Genomic DNA, 20,187 nt, shown 5'->3' with positions numbered 1-20,187 from the left:
CTGGGTCAAACCCCCACAGAAGCAGGATTTTTTAAAATAGTTTTAGCCTTTAATAGTAGTTTGCGATGGGGTCTTGAAACTGGATGCAGAAGCTTTTTTCCTTTCCCTTGTTCTAGCTAAAAGCTGCAGGTTCTCTTCCTGCATGTGAGACAATCTATTTTGCTGAATTTGCCTTTGCCAAGGCTGTGTTTATGTAATGTTACTGTACAAGAACAGTTACTGCTGAGTAGTTAAAAGATCTATTATTCTGTTAAATTTTCCAATAGAGTTAGAATTGGAATAATCTTTCTCTTGTCGTATTTTAAATGCAGCTTGTGAATAAAGTGGTTCTGCTTCAAGCCTGGTGGTTTGACCAATTGACTTGCATCTGGAATCCAACGCTTGGTACTTGCCTTTAAAATAAGAAAACGTTAGGTTCTAGGCTATCTTCTTCATCTGCTATGAGGTGGTTTGGTGTGATCCATAACACATAGTTCAATAGAGACTTTCAGAACAAAGACACAAAAAGCTTGAAAACATGTTTTAATCATCTTTAATTGTTTGTACCAATATTTGTTTTGAATCCTGTAGGATTAGTACTTATGTATATCAGAGACTACAGTGACTGGAGGAGTGTTTGTTAGCTTCTATGCACTACAATACTTTATCATGTATATCATGCAAATTGTCTGAAGTTCAGCACAAGAAGGGTTAATTCATAAAGGATGTCCTCATTTGAAAAGGCCTTCAATCTTCTGTAGGACCTTATGGCCCTGTTCCTTGGGCACAGGGCATTCTCATAATGCTTCATATCAGTCAAGCTTGCTCCACTTAATTAATAAATGGAACCTCTTTGTCAAATTTGTTGATTATTTTTGATTGTGGGAAAAGGGTCATCTGAAATGATCTCATTTTCTGGATAGACTTGGCACTTATAATAGAGAATCAGTAAGGCTGAGAAACACAGGCCACTGCAGGAAACTGTGCCTTACCCCTCCCTCATATAAATCTGCATCAAGTACCATCATCAGAACATAGAAATGTTAGAATTAGAGATGCATTTGAATGAGGAAGGTTTGCAGGGCTATGGGGAAAGGAGGCGGCAGCAGAGCTCATGAAATAATTTAGCAAGAGCCAGCCTGAGCATGTATGATAGGCTGAATGGCCTCTCTCTGTGCTGTATCATGCTATGGTTCAACAGCTTCATTCAAAATCCTACTTCGGTCAAGCACAAATTTTGACCCTAGATAACAAAATATCGCAAGTATATCTGCTGTTGTAAAATGTCCTTGAATGCTCCCCTCCTGAAGTGTTCACACACTCCATTTATCAGGTTTCTCTTGGTTTTATAATTGCCTGATTCCATCCCAGTCACCAATCCAGCACCACATACACAAAATTAGATCACAAGAACAAGAAAAAGGCCATTCAGTCCATCAATCCCACTTCTCCCTGCTGTCCTTGCATACACTATCTCTACAACTTCTATATGGTCATCTTCTGCAATGCATGTACAATCCATTTTATCACAATTTCTACCATCATAAAAGTTGATGTTGCTCACAGCCAATATAAAATCAAGTCTGTCATTCACCCTATCCATATATTTTCATCCTGAGGCAGTATTCTGTATAAGTGCTCTCTGATCCTCAAATGTAATCAATGAAATATCCAGCAGTTCAACCTGCCTCACATCCTTAACTACTCATCGTTGACTTACTGCACTTCAAAAAGAGCAATCCTTCAGTCCCAGCTGAGAAGATCATCAGTCAGGGATTTTATGTTTATGGGTGTCATCAAATTCATTTAAAACCGCCTTGAGGAGGTCCTGAGATGGGATTGTAAAATCTTATGATATATCTGGATCAGGATTTCCAGCTTTCCCACTGCCAGCCATTGAGAGACACACTGCCTTTAATTCCGTCTAGATTAAAAATTGGTTCAATTTCTAGTATGTGTACTTGTCATTACAGTATAGAGACAATGACATGGAAAGCTCCATGGAAAATAAACGCATTGCCTGTGAACAAATGCATCCAAATTCTCAGCTAGCAGACTAACGTACAGCCAACCAACATTAAATCTGCAGAAAACCAAAGGTGTGAGAACTGATGACCCAAGTTAATAAGTAAGATAATAAATACCGAAAGGTCACCTATAAGAACCACACCTTAGTTAACTAGGATTTGCCCACAGGCATGTTACAAGCCTTTGTTTGTTGTCTGGTGCATCGTTTTACAGAGAATTTCTGAATGGACAATGTTAGCAATGTTAAGGGTGAGCTGATAATTTACAAATTCTCTTGGAGTGACATAATGCTGGTAGAGTTGTGCAAGCATAGTTACTTTTATATATACACACACACACACACACACACTTACTTTTATACTTCCCCTAAATTTTTACTTCTCTGTTGCAGCAGAGTTAAAGTACATGTTGATTGTTGAGTAATAAGTGCACATGACTTGAAGTGAAACTTGCAGATGGACAGGTTTCAGATGCAAGTGAGGACAAACAGCACCTCCAGGTGTCTCCCATAAGAGGTGTCTAATTTCTGTGTTAATTAAAATGTTGTATGATTAAAGTCTGGCCTTGTCATTAATTTTACTTGTTAGTTAGTCGAAGGTGATGCCTTTGTGAATTGTGACAGCTGCAAACATCCTTGGAGTTTCTAGTTCTTTGTTACGATTTTGGATGAGAGACAGATAGAAGATTGTGACGGCCAAACCCTTATTGCTCTCCACTTAGGAAGAGGAGGAAACAACTTAGTTCCTCAAACTTGTTCCACCATTCAATGAGCTCCTGGCTGATCTGTATCTTCATTACATGTACCTTAATACAGTCAGTTCTGCTATAATATGTGTTCCATCAATGTAATTTGGCTTTAATGTGAATGGCGAATAGGGGAGCGCTATTTCTAAAACACAAGTTTGTGTTGGCTATCACACAATTCCATCGGTGTGTGGAGGAGTATGCATTGACATCACAAGATCATTTCACAGGCTTTGTCATGAATACGTGCAATGTTAGCGCCAAAAGAATCTCTGCTCCCGCATCATGTGATCATTTTGCAGTCTTTGTCATGAAGTGCCTTCTGTGAAAGGTCCAGTACAACCTTCTCTCCCATCAAGTCATCTTGACATGTTTTCCAAGGTTAAGTGTTAAATTTACTTTTATTTTATTATTGGATATGAATTAAACATTTATTCAAATCGTGCTATTCTTTGTGTTAGGCTTTTGATTGATTTTTGAGCGATTTTGAGTGATTTTCTTTTGGTGGTCTGCCCCTAACCCCACTTTTCCTATAGAGCCCATTACTTCTGTAGTGCGATTTTCTATAATGCAATGTTGCACAGGATCGCAACTATCGTGTAATAGCAGAGCCAACTATACCCTTGGCTAATAAAAATCTATTAATTTCAGTTTCAAACTGTTTAACTAATACTCAGCCTCAGAGTTCCAATCCCTGCTGTGCAAGACAGATGTTCTGTTTTTAGTGTCAGGATGTTATCGACATCCATTGCAAACAAATTGTCCAAGTGCTATCCTGCAGACATTTAGTCTAATCCAATCCGGGCTGCTTCAACCCATCACTGTACTAGCTGGCCTTTGGCAGACGTAGTTTTAAGATGTGCAGTTTTTCACACAACCAGTGAATGCAGTTCATGGTCCCCAAGAAATTTGCAGTACAGTAAAAGGGATCTACTTATTTTGCCCATTATCTCGCACATAAACAGTAACCCAGTGCAACAGAGAATACTAACGCTAAAGGATCTTAGCTGAGCTAATGGGGGTAATTTTAACTTTGGGGCATTTGAATCAGGACACATCTCTCCTGATTTTAAAAGGCTTCAATGAAAGAAAACCAGGAGGAATGTACTGTAGATAACCGCATTGTCTGTTTTCATTTGCCATTTTAAAAAAGTTAAAATTACCTGTTATAACCTTGAATAGAGTTGAATCTCATAATACAAATCTACAATTATAGTTAATATCTTATCAATTAAGTGGTACAATGAAAGATTCCTTCCTAGTCTCATTAAAGAGAGCTCAGGCTAACATGGCAATAGAGATTTTCACCTACTAATCCCCAAGAGTCTCAAACTCATTTTTCTCTTAAGGGCCACAATCACAGTTACTTAAAGCTTTCTCAGGGACATCAAGCCAAGTAGAGGTCTGTGTCTGAGATTTCTGTGCAGACTGAGCCCCTAACTTCAATCTTGTTGCTCTGTTCAGTTACCAAGTGGACGTCAAAGACCTCCTCACAGGAATAAGACCACCAGGCAAATTCCTTTCATTTTAGTGAAGAGTTCTTCCATCCACTGTGTGAGAAAACGGAGCTCGCTATTTGCATTCCCTTGCATTCCTTTGCCAGCGAGCAAGAGAAAAGCGAGGAAACAGCAGGAATTTCCATTAGTATCCCATGGGATGCTGAGAATGGAGGTTCAGTCACACACTGGGAATGGCCAATCATGCAGGGTCACAGGTCAAGGGAAAGCACACTACAAATATTATAGATCCTGTTGCTTTAAATTATGGTCAATTTGATCTCTGTTGATGCAAGATTATCATAAAGAGAAGCTGGCATTCCAGTGTGTATAAACAGGTACAATGCAGTTGATGCAGATCAGCGCGCAAAACATATTGGATGTTCCCCTATTGCATGCAGAAAGCATGAGTCTATTCCTGACATCCCAGGAGCTCCACACGGAGTGTGATCCGCTCGTGCCAAGTCTGAGGCAAGATCCGAACAAACTGTGCGTAGAATGGAGGATCAAATATGTTTTTCTTGTGGCTGTAGTTGTCATAGTTTCCCTGGAAAACCTGGAATTGTAGAGTGAAAACAAATGTATTCTTTATTTTGAAGATACACCTTTTATTGTCCAACATTCGAAAACCTACACTAACTGTGCTAAACTCCCACCCCAACCTCTTCTCGTCAAACAACAGGGGATCTCTCCAAGTTGTCCCTCTTTTGACGAACCATCCTTCAAAATCTCCCTCGTCTTGGATATTGAATTTGATGGACCACTTAAGATAAAGTTGTATTTAGATGGGCCTATTGAGACATTCACACAAACACTTTCCAGCAGGGGTCACTGGTGTGCCAACTGGAGGGAGAAATTACTCTGTTCATCCATCCCTTAGTCCAACAGGCCCCAGATTACTGGCTGTTAATAAGTCACAGCAGCAGAGAATGACATGGGAACTTAAAGGCAGATATACTTTAGAGGGAGGTAGGAACTGAGGCTTGGGCTGGGACCTAGGTTTAGAGCAGGGCCCTGTTATGGGCCAACTAGAAAAAGAGAAAACCATTTGAAGGTTAACTCCCTTCCCTGTGAAAGTTAAAGGCACCTTACTGCATATTCCCACTATCTATCACCACCTTGTGGTTTGGTAGCAGTTACAGGGCCTGAAAGGAGGGAAATCCACTGTCTTCTAGCTCCAATCACCCTGCTACCATCATCGATAGGGAAGGAGCTGTCCTCTTAGGGGAAGGTGAAGGGTAAATGCCCAGGGGACAGTGAGGTGGATCTAGATCACACAAGCTGAAACTTGCTTACATTCACCTGCTCAAGATCAAGTCAAGGAGAATGCCCCTTGTAGGTCCAAACAGCTAAGTCAGACCTGAAATAAAAACAAAAAGTAATGGAGAAACTCAGTGTGCTGATTGTATTGAGGTCAGCCAGATGGACCTCATAGAATATGAGTCCCCTGACTGTGGCTGTTAATCTGGCCCAACAGGGAGCCCTGGCTGCCAGATATAAACAGGAATGTCAGACACCCTGTTCACTCTGAGGAACCTGGATCAGTGTCACAGACTCTTCACGTGTAAATAAAGGTGACTTGGTGATGGGATATTGGCTCTGTGGAGTTATTTTGCTTAGCAGGCCTGGCAGCATCTGAGGAGAGCGAAATAGAGCTAACATTTTGAATCTAGTATGGCTCTTCCTTCAAACTCAACACTCAGTTCTGAAGATGTAACGCCTGATTCAAAACATTAACTGTGTTTCTCTCTTTATGGTATTTTCCAGTCTTATTAGAGTTCCAGTGTACACAGTATTTTGCTTTAAGTCAGAATCATTTCTTAAAAATGTAGCAGAGACTATAGATGCTGGAGATCTGAAACAAACAAAAACCAAAAATGCTGGACAAACTCAGCAGTATCTGTTCCGGAGAAGGTTCACTGGACTTGAACCAAGCTGCTTTCTCTCCACATATAACAAAGTGTGGAGCTGGACACAGCAGGCCAAGCAGCATCTCAGGAGCACAAAAGCTTTTTTGTGTTCCTAAGATGCTGCTTGGCCTGCTGTGTTCATCCAGCTCCACACTTTGTTATCTCGGATTCTCCAGCGTCTGCAGTTCCCATTATCTCTGATACATTCTCTCCACATATGCTGCTGGACTTGCTGAGTTGCTCCAGCAATTTTTGTTTTTCTTTGAATCTGAACCATTTTCAGTTAGAATTCCATTACAGATCAACCCATTTCATTGATCTTTGTTTAACCACCTCTAATTCAGAAGCACCCTAATGTACCTCCCATAAAGACAACTTACACTGAACTGCAGGGACAAGTTCTCTGCACAGCAGGATCCAACTGTTCATGATTAGTGCAGGCTGAGGGCAGAATGCTAGTCAAAACTTCAGGAAAGCAGCACGGTGGTTAGCACTGCAGCCTTACAGCGCTAGGGACCTGGGTTCGATTCCAGCTTCGGGTTACTGTCTGTGTGGAGTTTGCACATTCTCCTCGTGTCTGCGTGGGTTTCCTCCAGGTGCTCCGGTTTCCTCCCACAGTCCAAAGATGTGCAGGCTAGGTGGATCAGCCAAGCTAAATTGCCCGTAGCATTCAGGGGTGTGTGGGTCATAGGGGGATGGGTCTGCGTGGGATGCTCCAAAGGGCGGTGTAGACTTGTTGGGCCGAAGGGCCTGTTTCCACGTTGTAGGGAATCTAATCTAAAACAGCCTTCAAGGCAGGAAGCTGCTGATGGTTTTATACTCATCTTTACATTCACTTTACAGAATTCAGCGACCTGAAACACTGAAATAGCCAGATGGGGTCCCAGTTAAGAAGAGGTGAGCTCCTCTGACAGTTCTGTAGTGGACTACTAATTTCAATAAGGTGCACAAGATTTGGAATTGTGCTTTATTCTACCATTTGCTCTCCCAGAGGTGATGTTGACAGTAACTGAGCCAATCCGACACAGCATAGCTACAAACACTGAAGATAAATGTGAATTCTTCCCTCCTAACATCCTTTGAAGTTCTCTTGGCTCAGTTGGGCTTTTCAGCGCAGCCCCCCGCCCCGCCCATGTAGTTTGGAGATAGCAGGAACTGCAGATGCTGGAGTCAGACATAACACAGTATGGAGCTGATGGAACAAAACAGGCCAGCAGCATCAGAGAAGCAGGAAAGTTGACATTTTGACTCAAGACCCTTCTTTTCCCCTCTACTGTTTCAGAAGAAGGGCCCCGACCCGAAACGTCACCTTTCCTGCTCCTCTGACGCTGCCTGGCCTGCTGTGTTTCTCCACCATGTAGTTTACCTTGTCTTTCCCTGTGATGCTATCCTGGTAAATAGTCCATGATTGTCCATCATCACTGAAGGCAATTTTAAAGGATTCTACGTATTGAGCTACTCCAAAATCTTTTGCTCCTTGGGTGATAATGCCAGTGAGTTTTTTAGGAATCAAGAGGTCAATCTAGAAAAGAGACAAAAGACAAAAAAAATAAAATGGTGAAAGAGCTGAGGCCCAATCGAGCCTTCAAACATTTAGAGTACAAATTGCAAACTCAAACTCCCTGCAACACATTTCACATTTACTTCAGTTTTAAAACCAGAATCTGGTTTCTCCTGAAGTTGTTCTCCTGAACTTATATGCTCCTAGCTGTTAGTGTGGTGAATCCCCTCTTATTCCTCATTCACATTACAATTCCGTCTCCATGAGCCTAGTGTTATGACTGAGGTTAAAACAAACTATCAATTTTCAACTTCATTCACCTGATTTTAATACCTGGCTCCTTTTCATGGACTAAGATAGTTTTAAAAATAGGAAAATACTTACTAAAGATTGTTATGGTGATCACCTGACCCGGTTGAACTGAGCTCATGAGACCATTTATAAGCAGGACCAAGGTTGAACTGAAATTAACATGTCATCCAAATGGCTGAAGCCAGTCATTCAGACCTGCATCTCCTAACTGATTCACACCTTTCAAAAAGTTTTAGACATGGGATGAAAGTTCTCTATGGATTATTCCCAGCTTGTTAAAAAAACACAATGAAGCTAGACACATGATTATGCAATGGAATTGTATTTCACACTACATCTTTTGAGCAAAGAGAGAACAAAATGGATTTAAAACAGCAGAAATGGAAGGCTTGTTCACTTCCTCTCCCTGTTCCTTCCAGCATTTCAAAATAGTGACCAAAACAAATCAGAGAATCATCTAAAGATACCAACACATATTACCACTGCTGAGGATAGAATACATCAACGAAACAACTGTGGTTTCAGAGTAAACCTAACACTTGAAGGATTTTTCAAACTACATACTCTTGATCTTCCTTTTCGAGCTTGACATTTGCTGTTTAGTAAACTTTATGCCTGCGTTTGATGTTGTATGTTATTACTTTTCTTGGTATTTGTAAGTAATAAGATTCTTCCATCTTTCAACCAGGAAAACATTGTAATTGGCTCTAATTTTGACTTGCACTACATTTTAACTAAACTGTGGTACAGGTCCGTACTTAAAATATTTAGCACTGGGCATTGAGTCTTCCTGGGCTTCCATACATATGGAAGAGGGAACATACCAGTTAAAGCTTTGCTCATTTGACTGAAACTCTTGAGAGAGTTGAACAGAGGAAATTTGATTTGATACAGTTTAAGGAAATGTCTCATTGATAGCCCCCTCCAAGAATATTTATGGAAATACTCAATAATATAAATCCAATGTAATAATCTAAGTTAATCAACTGCAATCTGTGCATCTGACAGACAATGCCCATTATGATCCCAAGTGAATGGAATCATTATTTCCTATGCATATTTGAGTATTTATGGTTTATTCTTCTAATTACATGATCAGATTTCAAATGTTAGGTGACTATGAAGAGTTCCACATGGCACACTGGTATATAAGGCAAAGGCATTTGGTGTCAGGGATGATCTGGCAAGATGGATGCAGAACTGGCTTAGTGATCGGAGACACAGGGTAGTGACGGAAAGGATGCTTTCCAGAATGGAGGGCTGTGACTAGTCATGTTTCACAGTGATCAGTGCTGGGACCTCTTTTGTGCTGTGATCAACATAAATGATTTGAAGGAGAACATAGCTGGTCTAATTAGTATGTTTGTGGATGATACAACGATTGGTGGAGTTGCAGGACTGTCAGAGGATACAGCAAAATATAGATCAGTTGGAGGCATGGGCAGAAAAATGGCAGATGGAGTTTAATCTGGATGAATGTGACACAATGCATTTTGGAAGGTCAAGTACTGGTGGAAATTATGCAGAAAAATAGCAGAACCCTTAGGCATATTGATATGCAGTGGGATCTGTGTGTACAGGTCCACAGATCACTGAAGGTGGCAGTGAAGGTAGGTAAGGTGGTAAAAAAAAGGCTAATGGCATGCTTGCTTTCATTGGAACGGGCAGTGAGTATAAGGATAGCCAGGTTATGTTGCAGTTTTGAAGAACAGTAATTAAGCCACACTTGGAATATTGCATACAGTTCTGGTCTCCACATTGCCAGAAGGATGTGGATGCTTTGGAGAGGGTACAGAAAAATTTACCAGGATGTTGCCTGGTATGGGGGATTTTAATTATGAAGGAAGATTGGATGGACTTGCTTTGTTTTCACTGGAACACAGGAGGTCGAGGGGCGACCTAATAGAAGTTTAAAAGATAATGAATGGCATGGATAAAGTGGAAAGTATAAAGCTTTTTCCCAGAGTGGAGGGATCAGTTACTAGGGGACACAGGTTCAAGGTGCAAGGGGGGAAGTTTAAAAGAGATGCACAAGGCACATTTTTGACACAAAGGGTGGTGAATGCCTGGAACACGTTGCCAGGGGAGGTGATGGAAGCAGACAAAATAGCAGCATTCAAGCAGCACCTGGACAAATACATGAATAGGAAGGAAACAGAGGGATACAGATCCTGTAAGTGAAGGCAGTTTTAATATGGGAGGGCAAAATGTGTTGGCACATGCTTGGAGGGCTGAAGGGTCTGTTCCTGTATTGTATTGTTCTTTGTTTCTGTAACAGTGTGAATTTGAAGTTCACTGCTCACTGAGCTTCACCTTCCTCCATTTCTAGTCGATCTACTCTTGGGCAGGAATTAGGGAGCAACGAGATGATTTTCAGTAATTTGTTCTACTGTTGTGATGATCATGCCATCCCCATTTTTTTTAATCCCAATGCTTTACTTTCCTCACATTACTTAACAGCTTTTGCAGCACAGATTGAACGAACTCTCCCTTTTAAGCGCACAAAGTCAGTTCACAATCAGAACTTTCAGAGGCACTGCACAACCCCACAACTGCACGTTTTATTTCTGAATCCACATTTAATAAATGCAGCTAAAATTCAAAAATTAGGTTACAGTAGCACCAGAATGTTCCATTAGGGGGAACTATCCAGTTCCTAACTTATTCATTCACTAAACAACGACATGCATTTATTCAAGAAGGTTTAGAGCTAATACCTGAAGCCACTGTGATTTGTTGCTGAGCTCAGCAGTCCAGGCATTGGTTTTGCCTTGTTTGTCCAGACGTGCGAGGCAAGGGGCCCAAGTGAAAGCGTCGATTCCCCACATTTTGTACGTACTCGAGGCAGTAATCTGATTGTTTCTAATGAGTCTTGACTTCATTCCAAGTGGCTCCGAGCAACCTGTTGTGTTTAAGTAAACTGTAAACACAAATTTTTATGACAGATTGGGAGGTAACTCCAAGTCACTGAATATAGAAAAAAAAAACCACCATCCTTTATCCTGTCTGTTCTTTTGAAGCCCCTGGCTCTGCACAGCCTTCTTTACTTCATCAACTGATAATTTTTCACGGCATTTACCCTTGGTCAGCGCAACAGGAACAGAACAAATCAACTGTTGATTGTGAAGTTCCAGGACTTTGGCATTTCCAGAATCTGGACAATTTTGTTTGATTAAAAATAAAACAAATCAGCGTTCTTGAGAACAACCAAATGAACCACAAAATAGTGGGAGATAGATTTTTGTTTGATATTTCTACAAAGAGAGAATGCCCAATCTGTGAGATGTGAGGCACTAGAGGGAAGTTCCACCCCACAGAAAAAGAAAGCACAAGGTCAAAAGGGCATGTCAACCTTAGACACTACCATAGAGTTCCTCTACCCCAGTACAGAAAACAGTATTTGGAAAAGTTTAACAATGGGTTTTGCTTTGACGGTTGGGGCATGATGCATGGACACAAAGAACAATATAGAAGTGGTAACAGACCTATAAGTTTGTAAAATAATTGGGTCAGCGGTGGACACTATAAGTAAATCCACACCCTTGACTGTAATGCATTGACACCTGTTGAATACCATGCTTCAGAGAACGATTGGGTGGGAATAGGGCATTGCCTCAAATTTAAAGAGCTTGGTAACACTCAATAATCAGAATTACAGCTCACTACAGTATCTGCAGGTTACCGGCAGGTGCAGTAGCCCACCTCAGCGCAGAATCAGAAATTAATCAGGAAAAATGTTAAAATATTGCTAATAGGGAAGACAAGACTCATTTTACTTGACGGAGGGACAAAGACATGCATCACAGTGCTCATTGACTAAAGTTTTCTCTAATATACTACTTTATTTCTGTGTGCCTTCCAGTTACTCCAAGTACCTTACATCAAATGAGCTATTTCCTATAAGTAATCTTACACTCACTGTCAACAGAGATGTTAGTGGTGGTACATAAACAGAATGGCAGACTAGCGCAGTTCCCCCATTCATCTCACTGCTTCCCATAATGGGATATCCCATTCTTACCATCATGCTGCAGATTCTGAACCACTGAGGAAGAACAAATAAATAACATTAATACTTTGTGATGAGGTAACATCTTTTCCAGCATCTTTACTTTGAAGCATGGTGACATTCATCATGTTAGAAAGCCCAGCAGTCTGGCTGCAGCAACAATGGCTAGCCAGTTTGCTCTTTGCTTTTGGGGGAGCAAAGGTTGGCCACAGGTATTGAGAGAACAGGAAGACAGGCAGATGGCGCTGGTTTTATGCTCATTGGTAGTGTTAAACACGAGTGGTGAGGAAGGTTGTTGGACAGACTGCAGGCAAAAATTTATTTTCAAATTGTCCATTACAAAATTCCAACCCATTCATCATTTACAAAATAATACAGCACAGGAACAGGCCCTTCGGCCCACCAAGTCTGAGTTGATTCCTAGTCCTTATTTAGACCCGCTACTTACTGCCCATGCGTGGTTTCTATTGCTCTGATAGACACATGAACAGTAGGCAATCAAGATATGCCTTAAACGTTGCTAATGTGCCTGCTTCCACCACCACCTATGGCAGTCTATTCCAGGACCCCACCACCCTCTATACAAAAAGTTTCCACCAAACTTCTCTGCTAAACTTTTCTCCTCTCACCTTGAACATGTATCCTCTTGTAGTTGACCGTTGCACCTGGAAAAAGCTTCTGACTATCCACCCTATCTATGCCTCTCATAATTTTGTATACCTCTATCAGGTTGCCTCTCAGCCTCTGTCTTTCAGTGAAAACAACCCGCGTTTATCCGACCTATCCTCATAACTAAAACCCTCCAGACCAGGCAACATTCTGGTGACCTTTCTCTGTGCCCGCTTCAAAGCATTCACATCCTTTTAGTGGTGTGGCAACTAGAGCTGCACACAATATTCTAAATGTAGGGGTCTAACTAAAGTTTTGTACAGCTGTAAGATAACGTGCAAACTTTTATGCTCAATACCCTGGCCGATGAAGGCAAGCATGCTGAACACCTTCTCGACCACCTTATCCACCTGTGTTGCCACTTTCAAAGATCTGTGAGCCTGCACGCTCAGATCAATATGTCAATACTCCTAAGGATTCTGCCATTTATTGTATAATTCATACTTGAATTTGATCTTCCAAAATGCACCACTTCACATTTGGATTAAATACTGTTTGTCAATTCTCTTATTCCCCATATATCCACCTAATCAAATTCTCACTCAATTATCCCTTAATGAATAGATAACAATCAGCTCTTCCCCCATTCAGTTTCATCTCAGACACCCCTCTAGAGGCTAACAAGAAGAACAATACCTCTGCCTTGTATAACACACTTTATATCCCATATAACAGACCCTCCACCTATGTAATGCACATAAGTCTTAGCGTGGAGGGGCTGAATCCACAGGATTTTCTACCCAGAAACAAAAGTGCTACCAATTTTTCGCACCCTCAGATGCCTGAGCCAAACTGAGGGGAAAAAATGTCATTATCTCTGAGAGAGGAGTCGGGTAAATAACGAGCTGTAATAGAATTATAGTAAAAATAAGGATAGACTAGTGATCAGATATTTCACCATGACCTTGTAATCCTGAGAATGGGGGGGAATGCCATTTTTGGCAACTGAATAATGGAGACAGGAAGATACTTCTTATTCTGCTCTGGGATGTGGCATCACTGGCAAGGTCCCCATTTGTTGCCCATCCCTAATTGCTCTTAAATGAAGTGGTTTGCTAAACTTTTCAGAGGGCAGTTCAGATTCACATGTAGACCAGACCAGGTAAGGATGGTAGGTTTTCTCGCATAACAACGTCAGTGAACTAGATGGATTGTTTACAACAATCGTCAGCTGCTCATCATTAAGCTAGAGTTCAATCTCAGTTTGTTAAAATTTAAATTTTATCATCTGCCATGGTGAGGTTCAAAGCCATGTTCATTGTGGCCTCTGGGTTACTAGTCTAGTGATACTAATACACCACGGTTACCTCTCCTTCTGGAGTTATATCTGTTTATACTGAATGATAAGGAAGTCATTAGTGAGAACTCTCCTCAAGATATTAAATGGGTGAAGTAGAGTTCAGGGTAAATTAGAACCTGGGGAAGAGTCGCATTGGACTCAAAACATTATCTGTGCCAACAAAGTGTAGAGCTGGATGAACACAGCAGGCCAAGCAATATCTTAGGAGCAGAAAAGCTGATGTTTCGGGCCTAGACCCTTCATCAGAAATGGGGGAGGGGGAGAGGGTTCTGAAATAACTAGGAAGAGAGGGGGAGGCAGATCGAAGATGGATAGAGGAGAAGATAGGTGGAGAGGACAAGAGAGTTGCAGTCAGAGACAGATCCCCTGAGGTTTGTCTGGAAGGAGGAGGGTAACTTCTTCAGGTTAGGCATCCCTGAAACGTTAGCTTTTCTGCTAAGATGCTGCTTGGCCTGCTGTGTTCATCCAGCTCTACACTTTGTTATCTCAGTTTCTCCAGCATCTGCAGTTCCTATTATCTCTGCTACATTATCTGTGTTTTTCTCTGATCACAGAGCGTGCCAGAACTGTGGAGATTCCCCAGAAATTTCTATTTTTATTTCAGAGCTCCAGCATACACAGTGTTTTGCTTTTATTTCAAAGTAAAGTTTTTGTGCTATAATTCTGTGAACTAGAAACATCAACATAGCAGCAATCTCACACTAGTTAAATAATGATCAGCAACAATATCATTTTAATCATCAACCTCATGCTGATCACATTTAAATGTCTGCATATACAACCAGCATTACAATGCACATTCTTTTTGTCATAAACAACAGTAAAAACTACATTTAAATAATCACTCAGAGATAGTAGGAACTGCCTATGTTGGAGTCTGTGATAACAAGGTGTGGAGCTGAATGAAGACAGCATAGGAAGGGTCCAGACTTTCCTGCTCCTCTGATGCTACCTGGCCTGTTATGTTCATCCAGTGTCACACCTTGTAACCTACATTTAAATTGAGTCATTCATGCAGTAAAACACCACATTTTACACCACAAAAACATTATGAATAAATATTTCCTCCTTAAAGCTATTTCCTGTGTTGCTACCTGAATAGACCTGCCTCCTCTAAAGAATTTTGGAAAGACATATTATCTCCCCTTGCATCAGTGATAATGGGAACTGCAGATGCTGGAGAATCCAAGATAACAAAGTGTGGAGCTGGATGAACACAGCAGGACAAGCAGCATCTCAGGAGCACTGATGAAGGGCCGAGGCCTGAAACGTCAGCTTTTGTGCTCCTGAGATGCTGCTTGGCCTGCTGTGTTCATCCAGCTCCACACTTTGTCATCTCTTATCTCCCCTTGCATTCTGCTCCCATCCCTGGGCCCAAGTTCCAGAGTTATCGATTTTCATTTCACCTGAACTACTCCTGATCTAAAATTTACCGTTCAGTTCACAGCCAATCAGCTCCATGCGCAGGGTGCATGCTCTCTGACACACCAACGGAATAAGGCGGATGTACTGGGCAGTAATGGGTGGGTCAATCAGATTCCTCTTCTGTTCGTTGTTATTGTGGTTTCCAGTAAATACCTACAAGAACAAGAAAAGACATTGTATATCATAATGGTAAGTCAGCAAATTGTAAATATACAACATCCAGACAATTGGGAAAATTTTGTTACGTCTGTATACCAGCAACAACACTTCTGGCATTATTTCTCCCTCAATTATTTTCTCTCCTCTGATACTTCACTAAGGAGTTCCAAAACTGATTGCTGCTCTGTATCATCCTTTCGTCTTTAACATCCTTTGTTATCAACTTAGGCAATGAGTCCTCACAGATGTTATGAACATAGACAACAATCACAGCGATGCTTGACCCCTGTCTTTAAGCAATATCCAAATGAAATTGGGGTTTCACCATTCTAGCCCAACATTAAGTGAATTTTACATCCAACCCAGCCCAGTATTAGACCACTGAGACCGGGTAAATGTGAAGAACCAAGCAAATAGACTTGGGAACATCCTCACCTGAATAGCTCAGCAAAGTAAGTAAAAGGTTTACATTAGTTTAGTGACTTTCATAACCTCAGGACGTCCTGTACATCCAATGAAGTTATTTTTCAAATCTAATCACTGTGGGAAATGCAGCAGCTAATAGGAGCCAGGACCGTCCTAAAACCAGAAATGTTAGTGACTGGAAAATCATTGCAGGATGTTGGCTCTGGGATAAACTTTGCCCATGGATGCTGTCAGGGGATCTTATGTATCCACCTAAAAAGGCACGCAAGGCCTTGGTTTAATGTCACACATGAAAGTCCACACAGGCCAGCGTTATTACCAACTTGGCCAACCAACAAACATCTACCTTTATCGTACCTACACTGGAGTGGAACAGTCCCTCTTTCGCACCTACACTGGCCCCAAACCCCACCTCTTCCTCCGTTACATTGATGACTGTATCGGCGCCACTTCATGCTCCCAAGAGGACCTCGAACAGTTCATCAACTTCACCAACACCTTCCGCCCCAACCTCAAGTTCACCTGGACCATCTCCAACACATCCTTCACCTTCCTGGACCTTTCTGTCTCCATCTCAGGCAACCACCTACAAACCGATGTCCATTTCAACCCACCGACTCCCACAGCTACCTGGAATACACCTCCACCCACCCACCTTCCTGCAAAACTTCCATCTCCTTTTCCCAATTCCTTCGCCTCCGCCGCATCTGTTCCCAGGATGAGGCATTCCACTCCCACACATCCCAGATGTCCTCATTCTTAAAGGGCCACAACTCCCGCCCGCCCCCCACAGTGGTCGAGAATGCACTCAACAGTGTCTCCCGCATTTCCCGCACCTCATCCCTCACACCCTGCCCTCGCAATAACCGCCCCAAGAGAATCCCCCTAGTCCTCATATACCACCCCACCAACATCCAGATACAACGCATCATCCTCCGACACTTCTGCCATCTACAATCCGACCCCACCACCAAAGACATTTTTCCCACCCCACCCTTGTCTGCCTTCTGGAGAGACCACTCTCTCCACGACTCCCTTGTCCGCTCCACACTCCACTCCAACCTCACCACACCCGGCACCTTCCCCTGCAACCGCAGGAAGTGCTACATCTGCCCCCACACCTCCTCCCTCACCCCCAAACCAGGCCCCAAGATGACTTTCCACATTGAGCAGATGTTCACCTGCACATCCGCCAATGTGGTATACTGCATCCGCTGTACACGATGTGGCTTCCTCATCATTGGGGAAACCAAGCGGAGGCTTGGGGACCACTTTGCAGAACACCTCCGCTCAGTTCACAATAAACAACTGCACCTCCCAGTCACTAACCATTTCCACTCCCCCTCCCATCCCTGAGATGACATGTCCATCCTGGGCCTCCTATAGTGCCATAATGATGCCACCCTTAGGTTGCAGGAACAGCAACTCATATTCCGCTTGGGAACCCTGCAGCCCAATGGTATCAACGTGGATTTCACCAGCTTCAAAATCTCCCCTTCCCCCACTGCATCCCAAAACCCGTCCAGCTCATCCCAGCCTCTCACCTATCCCCTCCTCCCCCCTCAAGCCACACCTCCATTTCCTACTAACCTCATCCCACCTCCTTGACCTGTCTGTCCTCCCCGGACTGACCTATCCCCTCCCCACCTCCCCACCCATACTCTCCTCTCCACCTATCTTCTCCTCTATCCATCTTAAGTCCGCCTCCCCCTCTCTCCCTATTTATTTCAGAATCCTCTCCCCATCCCCTTTTTCTGACGAAGGGTCTAGGCCCGAAACGTCAGCTTTTGTGCTCCTGAGATGCTGCTTGGCCTGCTGTGTTCATCCAGCTCCACATTTTATTATCTTGGATTCTCCAGCATCTGCAGTTCCCATTATCTCCCTCTCCCTATCTTTATCACTTGGTGTTTGACTACTTCTTAGGATTCTGTACAAATGAGAGTGAATAACAAGGCTCCACCTGAAACTTTCTGAAATGCAGTGACGAATATAATTTTTAACCCATACCCAAGGTCCAATTAGTTAGGGCCTTTTGAGAAAGTTTCATTCACAAAGATCACTATCATTTCCACCTTACCTTGTCGTTATTGTTTTCGTTGTTTTTGACAGTGACAAAGTTTACTCCATCGAAACCGTAAGCAATTTTAAACATTTTGATGTATTCTGGAGACCCCATTGCCAATGCACCCTGTGTGATAACCCCAGTAATTTGCATTCTTCTCAGCAAATTCACCTGAAAAACCAAAATAACAAGTTATCTTCTCATGAGAACAAAACAAAAGCATTGTTCTTCAAAACAACTAGTTGTACTGAAGTTGGGCCCTTGAATTCGGAAGTTGCAGGTGCAAAAAAAATTCCATCCAGCTCTGAAAAACCAAAATGATAGATGCTCCTCCTCAAGTGAAGCCTGGGGTTGGCAGTGGAGGAACTGGATAAATTGGTAGGAAAGATTAGGCAATGAGGGGAAATGGCAGTAATGAGGTTCATTACTGTACTTAAAGTGACGACCCACCTCCTTACAGAAATGTCATCAGTTTGAGGCATGGCCACGTCAATGTGGAATCAGATGAGAAGTTTCAACTTTAAAACTCTCAACTGTGATACCACCATTAGCAATTCCACGTTTAACAGAAGCAGGACAAAGGGACGCGCAACCAATCCACTCCCCTGTGGCAGGTTGTCTATTTAAACACTTTAATATGGTTGACAATCTCTGGTTCAACGCATGCATTGGGAAGGAGCAGCAGCGGAGGTGAGCCAAGGTCAACTTTGGAGAGGTGTTAAGGGCCTTTCCAGCACTGCTCAAGGGTCAGGTTGAGCAGGAATATGTTCCTTCTCCCTCATCCCAGCCCCTGACTCTCACCCTCTTCCCTCAAGTCAGAGGCCTCCCTCTCAGACCCTGCGAGTGAGGTTCTGATCCATATCCCAGCTTGAAGGATCGAAGGCCCCCATTGTCCCCCTCCAGCTGTGGACTTTTAACCTGGCCAATTGTCTGCTCTAGAATACTCTCCTTCTGATGAGAAGCCAAGCCTATTAATCCGGGATACCACCTGGTGGGGATCAGGTGATCAAGAAAATGTTTACACTGTGGCAACGGAACACCACAGCTCGTAGGGGAACCCCAGACTTGGATTTTCCCTTCAACACCGGAGCTCATCAAATCCGTCCCCTTCAATGCCAGAATCATTGGGCTAAATTTTATGGTGATCATTTGGGCAGGCCCAACTCCACATATATGTAAAATATCATGTGGGTAATCTGACGTCATTCCCACTAGTCCCAGATAACATGGAACGTAACCAGGTCCTGAAATTGCAGGCCTCCCCACTATCCACAGAGAAGCCAGTGAACATGCTGTCTCATGTTTTATCAAGCCAACAGACTGTTGAGTTTTTGTGAGCCATTCCATTCTTTGGGACATACATGGCATTAATGTCAGGAGTGCTTAATGCCCAGTGTGGAGGTGTGACAGGGACACATGAAAGGCCTGTAAAGCTCAATGATTGCTTGTCCAGCATGTCCTGTTTGGATGGGAGGAAACTTATCTGAAGCACAAACACTAAGGATCCACTGGGTTACTTAGCTTGCTTCTGTGCTCTAGATAGGATGTAATACTCAAGAGGGGTTTCATCAGAGCAGCTATATATTTTGATGGTGACTTCCTTTGACTTTTACTCTTGAAGCAGAAGGTACCTTCACTGGCTTTGTTGGCCACTGGGTTGTAATTAGCACGACATAGTAAGCATCAAATGCCTTGTTCAATTGGAAGGTTTCCTGTAATCTCTGAATTTAACAGGACTTTAAGAAAGGCCGTCCTGGTGTGACAATATGCTGGGGGCAGCTATGACAAAGTCAGCATGGGCCATTGATCCTACATGGACTGCAGGACTTATTCTTGGGAGTTACTAGTCAATCTGGGTGGCATGGTGGCTCAGTGGTTAGCACTGCTGCCTCACAGTGCTAGGGACCTGGGTTCAATTCCACCCTCAGGCAACTGTCTGTGTGGTGATTGCATGTTCTCCCTGTGTCTGTGTGGGTTTCTTCCCACTGTGCAGGTTAGATGGATTAGCTACGGGAAATGCAGGGTTATAGAGTAGTGTGGTGGGGCTGGGTGGGATGCTCTTCAGTGACTTGATAGGCTGAATGACCTACTTCCACATCATTGGGATTCTATGATCTGATTGGTCAGCAGCTGAGTCACCTTTGCAGCGCCAGTACTCCATTGTAGT

The 20,187-nt window shown here is 42.7% G+C and overlaps 1 protein-coding gene across 4 annotated transcripts in view; it reads right to left on the bottom strand.

Moving 5' to 3' along the window:
- Nucleotides 1–516: 516 nt before the first annotated feature.
- LOC125467221 (EGF-like repeat and discoidin I-like domain-containing protein 3) overlaps nucleotides 517–20,187 on the bottom strand; it is an 84,973-nt gene continuing 65,302 nt past the window's right edge. For 2 of the 4 annotated variants that reach the window (XM_048562758.2, XM_048562760.2), the window contains 5 exons: nucleotides 18,036–18,191; nucleotides 15,382–15,526; nucleotides 10,688–10,890; nucleotides 7,524–7,679; nucleotides 517–4,803 (listed from right to left, as the gene is read on the bottom strand). In XM_048562758.2, coding sequence (XP_048418715.1) covers nucleotides 4,660–4,803; nucleotides 7,524–7,679; nucleotides 10,688–10,890; nucleotides 15,382–15,526; nucleotides 18,036–18,191 — 804 coding nt within the window. In that variant the 3' untranslated portion in view covers nucleotides 517–4,659. The remainder of the gene's footprint in view (nucleotides 4,804–7,523; nucleotides 7,680–10,687; nucleotides 10,891–15,381; nucleotides 15,527–18,035; nucleotides 18,192–20,187) is intronic. The other 2 variants (XM_048562759.2, XM_048562761.2) reach the window with 1 other exon arrangement.

This window comes from Stegostoma tigrinum, chromosome 33 (assembly GCF_030684315.1).
Source record: "Stegostoma tigrinum isolate sSteTig4 chromosome 33, sSteTig4.hap1, whole genome shotgun sequence".
Taxonomy (NCBI): domain Eukaryota; kingdom Metazoa; phylum Chordata; class Chondrichthyes; order Orectolobiformes; family Stegostomatidae; genus Stegostoma; species Stegostoma tigrinum.
The sequence above is the reverse complement of the archived record's forward strand: the minus strand, read 5'-3'. Positions and strand labels throughout refer to the sequence as shown.